Genomic DNA, 15,041 nt, shown 5'->3' on the forward strand with positions numbered 1-15,041 from the left:
TGGAGGCCTGGTGATTTTATCCCATCAGTGATTCTTGATCCCAAAGCAGTGAGCTCCAGGAGGTTGTCTCTGTGGGAGAGTGGTGAGATAATCCTGCAGTAACCAGCAGCACGTTGTGACCCCGAGTTGAGCTCAGGAGCTGCAGCATTCCCCACATGTCTGTGGAGCTGCCCCAAGGTGGCAGAAAGACCAGCTGCTTACCATGAGCCATTGCTATAATCACTTTAACTGGTGTATTCACTTTTCCTTGGGAATGAAGAATACAGTTTAAAAATATTTTAAGATACTTTTTGAGGGACTTGCACTGAGTCATAAGCAGATATAACAAACAAATGCACAATGAGGGTACTGCACAGCTAAAGTCAAGAGGAGTGAGGGCTTTCAGAGCCAGAGAAGAAGTAGTAAAGAATTACTATTGGTTTGATAAAATTGAGAAAAGGAGGAAAAAAAGAGTTATTTAAACATGAGAAAGCAAGATACACAAAAGACTAATTGCCTGAGACCAATCCAGAAGTCTTCAAGAAACAGGATTCTTTTTATTTTGTACTCTAATAAAAGCCTATTTTTTTTTCTTTACATGAAGTTTTCTAACCATTTATTTTTGAAATATTAATTTACATTTTTGGTGTCATAGGAGACTAGAGTCTCAGTTACCCAGTCTTTGGTATAAATGAAAAGGACACAATTTGTGTTTACTTTGCTACAGAGTGGATAGTGTTCTTTAAATACTGTGTATAGAATCAGCAGCATCAAATCCTGTGCCTTCTGCAATTCTGATTGTCTCTTCCTTCTCTTTTGGTACTACAAGTACACTTGCATTTTTCTAGTAGAAAATGACTTGAGATAGCAAGGAAAAAAATCAGTATCTATGATAAAAGGAGGAGGGAGACATCTGGTGTTTTTTCTGTAAAACTGAAAAGGGTTTTTCCCCCTTATCTGGAATTTTACCAGCATGTATTAAAATAGAATTTCTCAGTCTCATCACCTCCATCTTGTAGTATTTAAGCCAAAATAGTTAAAAGACAAATCATATTTGATCTCATCATACTCCATCTATAGCTATAAAAAGGAAAAATTGTGTGCAATACAAGATCCAATTAGACTGAGGACCAAGAGGTAAACTGCATCTCATGGTGGAGTGTAGTCTCCAAGTAAATCTTGTGGAAAACTCGAATTTCCAATCTCATCTCAGTATCAGCATCCTGTCTGCAGTATTCCAGTTGCAGTACATACCTGAATGAGAAATGAGCATACACCAAAAAAGGCAGCTTGTTACATGTGGCTGTGTGTTCACTTATCAGTTTCTACCTTTGAGCATTAGGGGGGTCTGTTGAAGGTGAGGGAAAAGTATGAAAAAGCCAAGCAATGCATTTTTCTGCAGCTTCCACGTGACAGCTGAGGTCTTGATTTCTCAGTGTGATATTCTACCACCTGAGCCTTGTGTCTTATTCATTTGTGTAACCTTCTTTTGACAGTACCCACCTATAAATCAAGGGTTGATATCTGTAAAGAAATAAACAAAAAGGTGCAGGAGTGGAATGATTGTGTTTCAGGGAATTGACATTAGTTTCAAACAGGTTGCACAGAGAGGTTTTAGATGCTCTGCCCCTGGGGGTGTTCAAGACCAGGCTGGATGGGGCCTGAGCAACCTGGTCTGGTGGAAGGTGCCCCTGCTCATGGCAGGGGGGTTGAAACTAGATGGCCTTTAAGGTACCTTTCAACTCAAACCTTTCTATCAGTTGATATTACTGAGGAAATAAGGGAATAAATCTTGGAAGTGTTGTGGTTTCCACTTAAGTTGTGCCTCCCAGTCAAGATTTTTTGATAGAGCACAACAATGAGGCAGCTGACTTGGGTTGAAATAAAAATGATTCTCACTGGTGGTGCTGTGGAAAATCAGCAGTCTTTCCTGACTCACTAGGAACTGAAGACTTGGAAGTCATTACCTTTCCCATCCATATGTAATTTTAAAATTGCAGCTCAGTGCAAAGGGCTCAGATTTATTTTCTGCTGGTATTTGATTCAGGGCACTGCAGCAAGACAAAAGGGCCTGTGTTGGCATGGTTTCTGTTGTGCAGCTGTTTTGGTTACTGTCTCAGTGATGTGTTTTGTTGAGACAGTCAAATCTGATTCTTCTGTTCACTAAAAATGAGCAAAGTGCATGTGAAATGTGACCTGCTGTTATCAAGCAATAGGGGTATCTGCTTTGCATCAGGAAGTGTCAGAATTTTCAAATTCAGTCAGGGACTCAACATAAATGTCAAGAACAGAATATGAAATATGCAATTAAATTATCAATGGAAAAACAAAATTTTGTTCAGAGTGGTTATTCCACTTGGAGTTCTTCCAACCTAGGAACAATTGTCGTTGTAGCTGGGCACTGAACTATTAGTCTTATTCCCTTCTTGATTAGACTTTCTTTTATCTTTGTTGATGACCATATAATTTAATCACTGTTCCACCTGTGACCTGACATATTACATGCTTGTGGCTCAGATTTCCTTCCTTAATGCTTTGTAAAGTATGAAGGGAAAACTAAAGGAAAGTCTACAATTACAGTACTTACTGGAAAATGCTGAAATAAGAAAATTGTATGAAATAATAGTGGTTCTAAGGAAATAATTTGTCTTTTGAATGTAAAATAACAAAGGAAATTTATTTGCCTGTTTCTTATATCACAAATACTTGTATATGTATATAACCTGTGGGGTTTTTTCCTTCTCCCCCCCTTTTCCCAGGATGAAGTTCAGCATCTGAAATGGAGGGCAGTCTCGGATTCACTTAGTAGCAGAGCTACTCAAACTCCAGTTGTGCTGCTACATGATAAAGAGTCTGGTATGCAAAGAGATCTGACTTTTTGCTCTCATTTCTGTGTGATTTAAGTGAAAATTATTTCATTCATGGGGTGTGTATGACTTAAAAGGTGTAAACCCTTTGAAAATCCTCCTAATCTGTAAACTGTATCTGGGGAAGGTGAAATGATAACTTTTTGCCACTATTTGGATATGAGCTTTCACAAGAAATCCTAGAACTTTCAAGAAGCTACAGAGGTGAGGGGGTACTTTGTATGTCCTGGATGAAGTATAGTATTTGGGAATGCCATGCAGCAGACAGATTTGCTCTTCAGACCAAACAACATGAAAGCTCTTTTGTTGGCAGATTATATCAGGTAAATTCTTCTAACATAAATTAATGGGAATTTTATAGCAAATTTTAGTGTATGTAAATCCACACCTGCAGTGAGTCATTTTAACCTGTAAATTTAATCCCTAAGTTTTTACCTGCCCACTGTAATGAAATGTATTTTCTGTTTCTAAATGCTTTGGGAACTGGGAACTCTGAACCCCAAATACACCTTGGTTTAGACCTCTATATTTATGGGGTTTTTATGAACCTCATTTTCGTGTCTAACTTCATGCTTGTATCTGTCTCACTGGTGATGAATGCTGCTGATAGAGAAGGTAATTTTGAGCATACTCACTAAAATATTTTTCTGTTCAGAACATCTTCTCTGATGGTTTTGGGTTTGCTTTTTGTGTAACTATCTGGGAGTGACATTATATTTACCTGTGCTTCACCATAACAGAAACACCAGCCTGTAATTGTGAGGGACTAAAGCAGATGGAGGAGCTTCCAGAAGACCTTGTACCAGTTTTGGAATGCAGTTCCAGTGCCTTTGTGAAAGTTGCTGGTCTAGCTGAGACTGAGCAGGTGAGAAGAAAAGTTACTGCTGTTCTTGCTATCTTTGTGCACTGGGAGCATGTGAAATTGGAGAGAAAATGAAGAGTTGGTGTATTTAAAGGTGAATATAAAAGTAGCTTTAGATTATAGCTACTACAGATGCTTTACAAGGTGAATACAGATGCGCACTAAGACAATGGTTGACTTACTCATACCTAATTTGTAACATTACACTCGTTGCAAGTCTTTAAATCATTTGAAAACCCTTTGTATGGAAATATTTTTTCTCATAAATCTGTAACCAAATATTTTGTGGATCAAGGGAAAAACAAGTTATGATTAGTAACAGACTGTAGCATATATTTTTCAGCTTGAAACATTTCTCATTTGCTGTCATCAGGTCACCCTTGGACCGCAGAGGGCAAATACTCTAAAGGACAGTTTGAGGTGTACCCCAAGTCATCATGCAGCAGGACTGCTTCCCCCTTGTTCTGAGAAGTTACCCAGTGATGAGACAAGTAAGGAAACCAAAGATGAAGAAACTTTTTTTCTCTTGAAGGAACACACCATAGCTCCACCAGTGAAGACATTCCCTGCTTCTGTGGTTGAAATCTTAATGAGAAAGAAGATCCAACTGACCTTGTTTGAGCCTGGGAGATGTCACATAACAGCTTTCACCACTGAGAAGAAAGTGAGGAATTTGAGTTTCTGTGAGACAAATGTTAATCTTTGGTCTGATCATCTTTGCATTGTTGCAAAAGGAGAATTTCATGACAGAGCTACTGAATTTCTTCATGGGACATTGCCTTCCACTGTGGCTGAAATTTTCACAACATCCCTAGAAGAATGCAACATAGAAAAACATTGGGGAAACAAGCAAATTCTGCCAGGAAGTGTGAGTGAGAAAAAATGTCTGGATAAAGATGTGGATGATGAGAAGTATCACCAAAAAATCTTTACAGGGAGAGCTGAAAGAGAGGAAATACAGAATGATGAAGCCAAACATCAACAGGTGACCTGTGATCTTGAGGAGAGTTCTAAAGTTTCCTACAGAAATGAATTATTCAGTCCTAGGAAGCAAGGAGTGGAAGCCAGAGAGAGTCTCCATAGCACACAGGGTGCCCAGAGTTTACCTATTGTTTTCAAAGTCTTTCAAAAGTGTTTTGAAGGGAGTTCTGAACGAATGGATAAAGAAGAAAATATTTCAGAAAACTGCGTCCCTGATGTGAATAGTGAACATAATGGAGAAGACATGATTGAAATGGAAGAGAAAGGAAAGCAGGCTCAGAAACCAACTCACCAAACAAGCCCCTCCAGCAATATTGGCCTGAAAAAAAGGAAAGACCAGACCTTGAAACTCCATGAACCAGATAAGGATTTCTCATGTCAAAAAATAGCTGCTAAAAATGTGCAGCATGAATACTCTCACTTTTTTTTTTCATCAGATGAAGAGAGATATCTGCTAAACTTGCTGTTTCCTCTGCAAGAGAGGCCTGTGTGCTTAAGCAAAATATTCCAGCCAGGGAACAGTTTTTGTAGGTGTTTTTGTCCTCTATCAACCTGGAAAGCTGGAAATGGATGTGATGTGAGAATATCTGTATTGGAAAAAGCAGTGGCTGCGTGTTCTCAGAGGATATTTCTGCTGATGCAAGAGAGTGAGAATTATGCCAAAAAAGTCAGTATTTTACAACAGGAGAATGACAGATATGCCCAGATTCTGTGTGCCCTGGAAGAGGAGATGGATGCATATTTTCAATATGTTTTAGCAGCAGATGAATCTAACATAGTTTCATTCCAAAACTTCCTTAATGAGAAAGAAATTGCTGGTGGATGTTTTGATAACTTTACAGAAGAAAGCACCATGACCCCAGGAACATCTTTAGTTGCAACTTTTTCAAAGAATCTCTCATATGTTGAAGAGAAAAACAGGAATTTTGAAAAAGACTCATGGACAATTGCATCAAATAAACCTCACAGGAGTGTTCTATCCCTGAATGGAAGGAAAATTAGATACTTCCAGCTGCTTTCTTACCTGAAAGAAGAAAGAAGCAGGTGCTTCAAAGAAATGGCTAAATTATTACAAGACAAGGAGAACTGTGTAGCAAAATATAATGAATTACTGCAAGAGAGAAAGAGAAATTTACAAAGAATAGCTCTTTCAGAAGGTGAAAAAGAAACTTTGTTGGCACAATTGTCAGAGATAAAGTGTGAGCAAGATAAATACAGCGCCTTAGTTTCAGAGCTCCAAGACTGCAAAACTAACTGTTATCAAACCATTTCTGACTTACAGGAGGAAAAATGTGTGCTGCAAAGAGAGATTGACAGAATCAAGCAAAAAACTTCAGAACGGCTCGGTGAACTTCAGAAAGCAAATGCAAACTTTATTTTAGAAAATAAAAATTTAAAAGAGTTAATGTCTTCTTTGGGTTTCACTTATGAAGAGCTGAGAAAAGAGAAAAGTATAGGAACAAACAAAAATACAGTAAAACTAAAAGAAGAAAATCAACAACCTGGTCTTAAGCCAAAGAAAGTTGAAACAGCATGTAGTGTAACACAAACTGAAGAACAGGGTGTTCTGGCTACAGATCCTTCTGATTATTCCCCTGGCAAAAAGGTAAATAATAACAGTAAGGAATGTTATTGATCAGGATCTTCTGAAGAAAGGGAGATACAAAAGTCATTTGGAGGGCAAAGCTGAGTGATGGAGGAAACTGTAACCTGTCACATGAGCTGAGGTGCTAAAGTTAGCTTCGAAACAGAAGGCAAAATGCCAGAGAGGGTTTTTTTTTGAATGTTGTATTAGAGAACGTTAAAGTGATACAGCAAGCTACAAAGTTAAAAATAATACTTAAAAGACTGCACTGTTCAAGCTTTTAAAAAATTATTTCTATTATTTCAAGAGTAAAAGCTTTTACAAGAAGCTTTTATTCTACTACAAGTTCTCCTAACAGAAGGAAACTTTTTGTAATGGTGAAAATTTCATGTTTTGGTGAAAAGTGTGCACATGATCATTTACTAATTTATTTTTTTATTTGGTCTAATTTTTTTATTGTTTTGATGTATATGAAGTATATCTCTAAAGACAGGATCTTTAGTTGTGGTGGATTTCTTATCCTTGTTTTCCCTCTGTAGCCATGTATCTTACACCACAGTGAATTTCTGTGGAGATTATTATGTACTTATAAATGCAGAATTACTACTTCACTTGAGAATAGACAGCAGGAAAATATTTATATGTAATACCTTGATTTTATGCAATTTTTTGGTAGTAGTTTAAGAGGAAACCATCTATTGTTCTATGAAAGACTGAGTGCCATTTGGTACAGGTGAGAGGAGTCATCCTGTCTTTTTGTCTACCCAGGGCAGCATGTTTGAAAACTACAGTATGATGAAAGAGCAAGTCAGAAAGGTGGAAGAGCAACTAAAAATACAGCAAAAGGAATTAGAAAAATCAAAAAAAGAGGTAACCTACTCTAATGTACTTCTGAGGACCAAATTTGTTTTTTCTTGTGTTTTCTTACATGGCTTTTTGCCAGGCTCTAACACTTTCACAAAACAGAGAAGTCTCTGATCTAGAGAACCAAAATGTTCCTCTGATCTTTGAGTGATGAATGGCACAGTCCCCCTTGGTTGGCCAGAACATCAAGTGAAGCTGCATTCCTGCAGCACACTGTGCCACAGGCTGGGTGCCCTGATAGAGGCACACACAACAACCTGCCCACTCTGGCATCTCTGGGAAGCTGCTTCCCTCCAATCACTGGAAATGAGGAGAAGGCAGTGGAAGCACTGACGGTTACTGCAAACCTGAATTGAAATCAGTTTTTGAGTGAGAAGCCAGATCACTGTCAGGGGTTTGCTGTATCCAGAGGCATTGCCAGGTGTGCTGCTGATTCTCCCACAGCTGTATAGCAAACACCAAGTCCAGCAACACCTTCTTGGAGACTTCCAAGTGTGGAGGGGTAGCTCTGTGTCTGTGTGACACAAAAAAATCTGCACTTTTGACACCATCCAAGGAAGCTTTCAGTGTTGTGCCTTTCCAAATGCACCAGATATTCACATTCCTGTTTTTTATTAGTCGATCTCCACTCCATGCACATCTAAGCAGAATGTTTTAGTTTTGTGGCAGGAATACATTTATGGTGTTGTAACAGGCATCACTCACATGCCCTGTGGACAAATCATTGGCAGCAGCAGGTGTGTTGAGTATGTAAAAGAAAAATAGCAATGGGGTTTTTTTGGTAGGTGAATTTATTGTCCTTTGAAAGCAGCTTTATAAGACTTCCCAGCTTTCAAGTGAGACAACTGGAATGAAGGGATGGATTTAGATGACTGTTGGATGGTTAGACAAGACTTCTGACCTTTTATTTTGAACATAAAGAGACAGCTTCATTTTTATTTCTTTTGTAAAATCTGATTAATTTGGGTCATTCTAATCCTTTTGTGTGTTATAAGGAAGTTGTGTGTTAAAATACTTTCCTCAGTTTACTTAAAATAACGTGAAACCTTTGCTTCCAGAAGGGAGAAAAAATGGTATATCATACAAAGGAAAGAGCTTGCTGTCAGGCAACCAGCTGAGCTATTGAGGGGCTTCTTTGTGGTTTTTGGTGTAGGTTTACTTTTGTTTTCAAAACTACAGTTGATGTGTGTAAGTGGAATGAAGGCAGCCTAGAAAAAAATTAAAAGGTGAGTATATGGAGGGCTTTTTTTTCCCCTTCTTTGCACTCTTAATTTTTGATATTTTTGCTTTGATTCTTAAACTGAATTAAACACTGCATTGTGCCAGCTACTAAGGAGAAATTAACTCTGTCCCAGTTGAAACCAGGGCACATTCCTCAAGAAAACTTTTTTCCCCTGCCCAGCTAATAAACTTGCTTGAACTTTGCTCTGAGGTCTTTCAAAAATGTCATCTCCGAAATCATATGTGCATACACCACAGCTTTTTTAAACTTTGTTCTGAATATTTATGGTAGCTTCATGTTTAAAAATAAATTTAAATAATATTTTTGACACAGCTCTAGTGAGATATTCTATAGGGCATACTTCTAGAGTTGCATTGATGTCTTATGATAAGATTGTAGTGTATTGTGTAGGTTCATTTATTTTAACCAATTTATAACAATTCGAAAGCTATGATGTAGAGAGCAGCCTCACATCCATGGTTGTAAGCTAGTATTGAGAAAGGATCCCACTGCTGGACTAATTATACTCAGGAATTTTTGTTCTTCCTGTTAGGCTCAGAAGTGGTACAGAGAGCTTGGTTTTGCTGAAACAAGGTATGAAGAAACCAAAACTCGTTTGATGCAGGCTCTCTCAGAATTAGACCACCTTAAACAAGAAGTTGGGGACAAAATGTGGGGAAAGCAGCACTGCAAATTAATGGTATGTATGTAAATGGCATGGAGAAAAGCATGGGCCTTGGGAGGAGGGTTCTGGCTGCAGAAACACACATTATTGGTATTGGGAATAGATTTAAAGAGCCTCTCCAGGCACTGAAAACTTAAAAGAGAGCAGATGTTGTGCAAGGTAGACCATCTGTCTGCAGAGTAGCCCAGGTTCTGGGCTCTGCATGGGCAATGTAAACACCTCTTTTTTTTGTCTAGGAGAGCTCTTGTTCTGCTCTCTTTAGCCAAAGTCATTTTCAGATGGCCTAAATGAAAGGTCTTGGAGGAGTCTGCAGTGTTTTGCAGTATTTGGCCTTTCTGCCCTGATTTCAGGCCTTGTAGCCCTGATTGCTGGATTTGGGCAGGCAAAATGACACTCTGGACAGATGGTGTGGATTAAAGTCAGAGTCTTTAATGGAGGCATGTGGCCCAGATATGTGTCTCCAAAATCCAGGAAATCTTTCTATCTCACTGGAATGTGTTTATATCACAGAAATTCTGGGTTTGCTGTAAATTAAGCTTTTTTAAATTTTCAGGTGGTTCTCTGTCTTCATACAGGTTTATGTTTTCCACCAAAATAAAGTGTTTTAAAGAAACATTTTTAATTACTGAATAATCTTCTGGAAGCAGCTTTTATAAAGACTTTTCAGCTAACCCTGTAATTATTTTCACCCTCCTTAACTAGTGAGCTGCAAAGAGGAAATACTTCATTTCTACTAGGTGGAAAAGCACATTGTAGCAATCTACAGATATTTGCAGATTTGTTTGGAACAGGTTGGATAGATATGGCTTTAGCAGAAAATAGAAACAAATTCTGCAAAATATAAGGATTCTGAGGTCAGTTCAGTTGCCTAAATGTCATTGTTTGTCCCAGTTAAAAGCCTTAGGGCATCCTGGCTGAAGGTGTAGGTAGCCAGGAAGTCCTAGGCAGTTATTTCATGTTAGCTTGTACACTCTACATGGCACTATGGGCCGGTGTTTAGACAGCTGGATTCAGACTTTTAGATGAAAAATTTAAAATATTTTTCATGTCATTCTGATGTGTTGGCATGTAGCATCCTAATACAATAGAATCTATTTCAAGCAAGAAGAAATGCCCAAATTGTTTGAAAATAAAAAGAAATGTGTCACATGTTTTGTTTAAGCCAGCAGATAAGATTTTGGGTGCATTTTTGGGAAATGGAGCATTAATCATTTTTTTTAGGGAAATGGAGCTTTAATCCTTTTTTTAGGGACAGTCTGGGGCAATTAGTGTTTATTATGTTAGTCAGTGAAGTAAGATGCTAATTATGACTCACATGGGAATAAAATTCATGGGCCTTGACAGAATATTTTTACACTGGAAAAAGAGCAGTCAGCCTTGCACTACAGAACCCTGCCTCTTTTAAATCCCTCCAACAACTTATGTTTTCAAATTAGTGTTCATTGGTCAGTAGGATAGATTTATGCAATACTGTGATGCTGTTTAGGTCTGACTTCTTGTAGGCTGTCGTGGTTTAGTGCCAAATTTTGGAATCCAGGGTCAAAGATGCAGTCCATGCACTTCACAGAACTGGGTATATCCTTCAGTTTTTGATGGCAGAACTAATTCTCTGCATAACTCAAGTCCATTATGTTTTAACCAAATAATATTTATTTTGTTGGCACAATTTAGCAAGTAGTCGAATAGAAAATAGAATAGTATATCTTAAGAAAGGTCAACTTTATTTCAATAATTCACCTTTAAAATAAACTTCTTAATATACACCAAGCTGTTGGTAGCGGGTTTGTGTGAGACCTTAAAATGAAAGTTTGTCTCGATTAAAAAAAAGACACTTTGTCAGAGAAAAGATCATTATCTATTTTTCTAAAGATAATGATAAAAGATCATTATCTATTATCTATCATGTTACTTCCTGAAGGCAGTTTTGTTGACTGGTGATCCAGTTTTTGTTTTCAGTTACTTTCCACCCTTGACCAAAACTCTTTTTCATTACTCAAAGTTACTAATAATCCCTTATACAGTAAATCACAGTAATTTATGCTTTTTCACGTTCAAAACTTTATTTTTCTGGAACACCTCTTGCTGCAATGCCTGAAAGAGTGAAGATGTGAGCACTCTGAGCCTAGAACCCAAAGTGTTTGAAATATGCTGTGTTTTGAGTGTGTCTTGTAGAGCTTTTTGCATTTCTTATGTTCTCCAGCCCCTACTGCCCAGGGATCCTACTTGTCACCTGACATTCCATAAGGCTGTCATGATATTATTCATTGCAAGTAAAAGAGAGCTAAGATCATATCTTTGAAGCTTGCTGCTAGGATTCTATTTCAGTGAAGTTGCTAACAGGTGAAATATGCTTTAGCTTAGAAGCATTTGGGTGAGTTTTCTGGGATGTTGAGGTGGTGCTGTGGTTGAATTTAAGAGAAGTATGGGGGTGAGCAGGAAGGGGGCAGGGTAATGTTTACAGCTTTAAAAAATAATTGAAGAATTTTGCATGAAATGCAGACAATAAATAAGGCACAAGGCTTGCCCAGTGAACTCCTGATGACTGTCTGCAAAAAAGGCCTGTAGCAAAAAAGGTCATATTCCTTCTCATTTTCTCACTGAGTTTTCAGACAAGCATAATTCACATAAGAAGAGGAAGATACTGGTTTTATTTTTAATGTTTGGGTACCAACTTCAAAAGGTAGTGGTCTTGCCACGTTTTACAAGAATGCAGTGTGTTAAATGCTGTGTTTTAGGCTTAGTTATCCTTTGGTTATTTCCCAGTCCCAGCTGCTGGGTCCTTCATCCTTCTGCAGCTTGACTACATAACCCATGGTCACTGCAAAATGGGACATCTGACAAAGTGCTCATCATAAATCTTGTATGCCTCATTTGTGTGTTGGAACTACAGAAAACTGCTGGTGGTCCAGCCAAATGCAAAAGGAAAGAGGGAAGTTCTCTCTGTCTCTAACCTCCACACAGTTGTTTTATTTCCCCACCTTTTTTTCCATAAAGCTTCTTCAGTTAGGGAGTGTTTCCCATTTGGTTTTAACATACTTTTAATATGGGAGAGAAGATAAGGGAAATACTATGTCATGGGCTCATCCTCAGGCTTTTGTCCTTTTTTAGCCCTGGTCTAATCCATGGTGATGTGTCCAGCTGTTCCTATTGTTCTCTTGACACAAGAGGGAGCCAAAAAGTTTGGTACAAGGCATCCAACCTGCTCCAGTGCTGTGCACAGAGGACTGGCTTCAGGAGGAGGAGCACTGTGACAGTGACATATTTCTGGTTTAATCTGTGTTGCACTGATGGGCTGCAATGTGATCCGTCAGCTCAGTTTGCTGTTCCCTGTGGAATGGTGCCTTCAGTGTGTTGTAGTCAGGGGTGCCAAAGCCAGAAAGGCTGGGAAAATTTTACTGTGGTGTTGTGCATCAGGGCTGAGTATGAACTTCTCTCTCAGTTGTATCAATGTTTGTAACCATTAAAATCATTCTGTTTTGCCAAAAAGTGATACAGTTTTACCACAGTATATCATGGGTCAGACTATAATTTTTAGCTTAATCTTTTGGACTTGCTTATATACTGATACTTACATTGTCAGAAATCTTGACCAGCTGTGTGTATCAACTCAGTATTTTCTTTTATTATATTTTAATAAATATATATAATAGCATTGGTGTTTTCCAGGATATTTCCTTCTCCTTCAGATTTGTCTCATTCTAAATCTATGTGTTTAATCAGGCAGTGTCACTTGTAGGAGCTGACCTCATGATGCTGACCATCAATTTAAAGCTCTCACTAATCCTTTCAATCTAAGTGCATGAAATTGGGGAGAAACGAAATTGAAGAGTGGGGGACGAGGAGTTAAATTCAGAAGCTTCTCTTTCCACTTGTTCTGTATTATGATTATTACATTTAATGCAACAAATTTTATTTTTAGAAATTTTTACTTAAGATCTTATTAGTTTATTAATAATCTTCCAGAGCAAATAAATATTTGGGAGAGGGGGTTATCTCTCTGGCATTAATACATGTAGAAAAACAAGGAACATATTACTTTTTGTTGAAGCAGGAGACTGGGAACATCTGAGTTTTTTTCTTACTATGTGACCACAGATTGGTCACTTCATCTGTCTTTGCCCAGTTTCCCCATTACATCACTACAATACATATATTTACCTTGAAGAAATGTTGTAGGAATCCATTTCTATGCTTCTTCTCACAAGGGTTGAGTACTCTTTACATATAGTTTAAGATTAGTGCAAAAATATAAGTGTTAATATGTTCATGAAATTTTGGGATTATGCATGTTTTAACAGCTTGCTTCTTTTTGATGTACAAGGTAAGTAGTTATATTGATTGGGAATTTTTGTGGTATAAGACATGATTAAGAATATTTTTGTTGTTTTATATACCTAAATTGAAAATCTGTGTATTTTCTCTCTAGCCTGTGTACACATTGAAGGATGCCCAGGAAAAAGAGGTGAATAAAATAGCCAGTAAGAGATTAGAGCAGCAAGTGTTGACCTTGAAAGCCCAGCTCAGGGACCAGGCTGCTTTACAAAATCAGTTTCATGACTTGCAGAATGAAGTGGAACTCCTTCAGGCTCAACTATGTGAAAAGGTATAAAATTGTTCTCTTTGCACTTAAATGTGAGCTTAGATGTCAGATTCTACATCTCTCTTTTCAAAGCGGAGAAACAAAATAGTCTTCTTTCCTGGGAATTAATCTGAGGATAGTTAAATGGTTTCCAGGCATATACAAGTACTCCTAACTTCAGAGAAATAGGGAAAAGATGTAAACTACCTAAGTGATCCATGTTATGGAAAAATGATAGATGATCATGAAAATTCAGTCTCTGCTCTGATTAATCCCCATAGTGTAATGCGAGCACAATGATGTTGAAATTCTTTATAGAGCCACCTCCTTGGCTTAAATTGTCAGGATTTTTTAACATTCACAACTCTCTTTTTCCACTATATCAGATTATGAAACTCCAAGCTAATTTTGATAGAGTTTTCCTAACTTTTTGGTTCACCTGTTAGGGTTACACATGAAGAGTTTCAGTAAGACATTTTCAGACAGGTGTGTGGTTTGGATTTTTGTCATAGTTATTCTGGTGAGAAGCCCCATGTATTCACAAATGCACTGAGACAAGCAGTTTCTACATTATTTTTCACCTGGCAAAGAGCAGGTACATTAAGATTTGCAAAGCTGCTGCCTTACAGTGTTACAGCAAAGCTACTGCTGTAAGTGTGACTACAGCTACTGAACTCTTGGGTAGAAACAAATTCCTCCTAGGACTTCTTTCCCTTAGATTTTGTTTCCTATTGGGAACTATATTTTGGAATAGGATAATAGTTACAGTGTGAGCCAAATTAGAATTGCCCACCAGGCTCTGAAACAGCTACGAAATGGCATGTTCTCAATAGTGCTCTTTGTTCTTCATAGCCTGACACAAGGAGTAGAACATGCTTCTTCTCTGAAATACAAGAGATTATTGTCTTCTCCCTACTGGGAACAGGTTTCATTCTGCTTTCTCCCCAGTAAATCCATCTTTCTACAACTTTTGTTTCTGTTTTGTTGTTGTTTGTCTGTTTGTTTGGTGGTGGTAGCTCTGTTTTGTTTTTCCTAGCCTCACCCTGTGCTGTGGTTTGCTCTAAACCAGTCCTGTAAAGAGAGTTAGTGGCTTGTCCAGGCATGGGTTGGGGGAGGCCTCTTAGAAGAACAGTGCTGGTAAAATGAAACTGTTCTGTAGTATCACATCAGGTGGTAGGTGAGTAAAGGGTGAGATGTGCTGTTCAAATAAATGGACAAATCCTAATTCTGTTGCCTCAGCAAGATGTGTTGCTCCCTGCCTCATCAAGAGCTGAATGTCTCCAGTGCAGGAACCTACTGCTAGCTCTTTGTTCCCCTAGTGCAATGTAAATACAAGTTTCCCCTGTCCTGCCTGCTCTGATTCCTCCCAAGCCCACAATTTATTAGCTGAGGACAATGTGACCTTTTTCAGCATAAC

The 15,041-nt window shown here is 38.1% G+C and overlaps 1 protein-coding gene across 3 annotated transcripts in view; it reads left to right on the forward strand.

Moving 5' to 3' along the window:
- Positions 1–15,041, forward strand: part of C4H4orf50 (chromosome 4 C4orf50 homolog) — an 86,974-nt gene that overhangs the window by 7,549 nt on the left and 64,384 nt on the right. For all 3 annotated transcript variants that reach the window (XM_064711760.1, XM_064711759.1, XM_064711761.1), the window contains 6 exons: positions 2,739–2,835; positions 3,587–3,711; positions 4,082–6,295; positions 7,043–7,144; positions 8,914–9,060; positions 13,472–13,648. In XM_064711760.1, coding sequence (XP_064567830.1) covers positions 2,739–2,835; positions 3,587–3,711; positions 4,082–6,295; positions 7,043–7,144; positions 8,914–9,060; positions 13,472–13,648 — 2,862 coding nt within the window. The remainder of the gene's footprint in view (positions 1–2,738; positions 2,836–3,586; positions 3,712–4,081; positions 6,296–7,042; positions 7,145–8,913; positions 9,061–13,471; positions 13,649–15,041) is intronic.

Source organism: Zonotrichia leucophrys, chromosome 4 (assembly GCF_028769735.1).
Source record: "Zonotrichia leucophrys gambelii isolate GWCS_2022_RI chromosome 4, RI_Zleu_2.0, whole genome shotgun sequence".
Lineage (NCBI taxonomy): Eukaryota > Metazoa > Chordata > Aves > Passeriformes > Passerellidae > Zonotrichia > Zonotrichia leucophrys.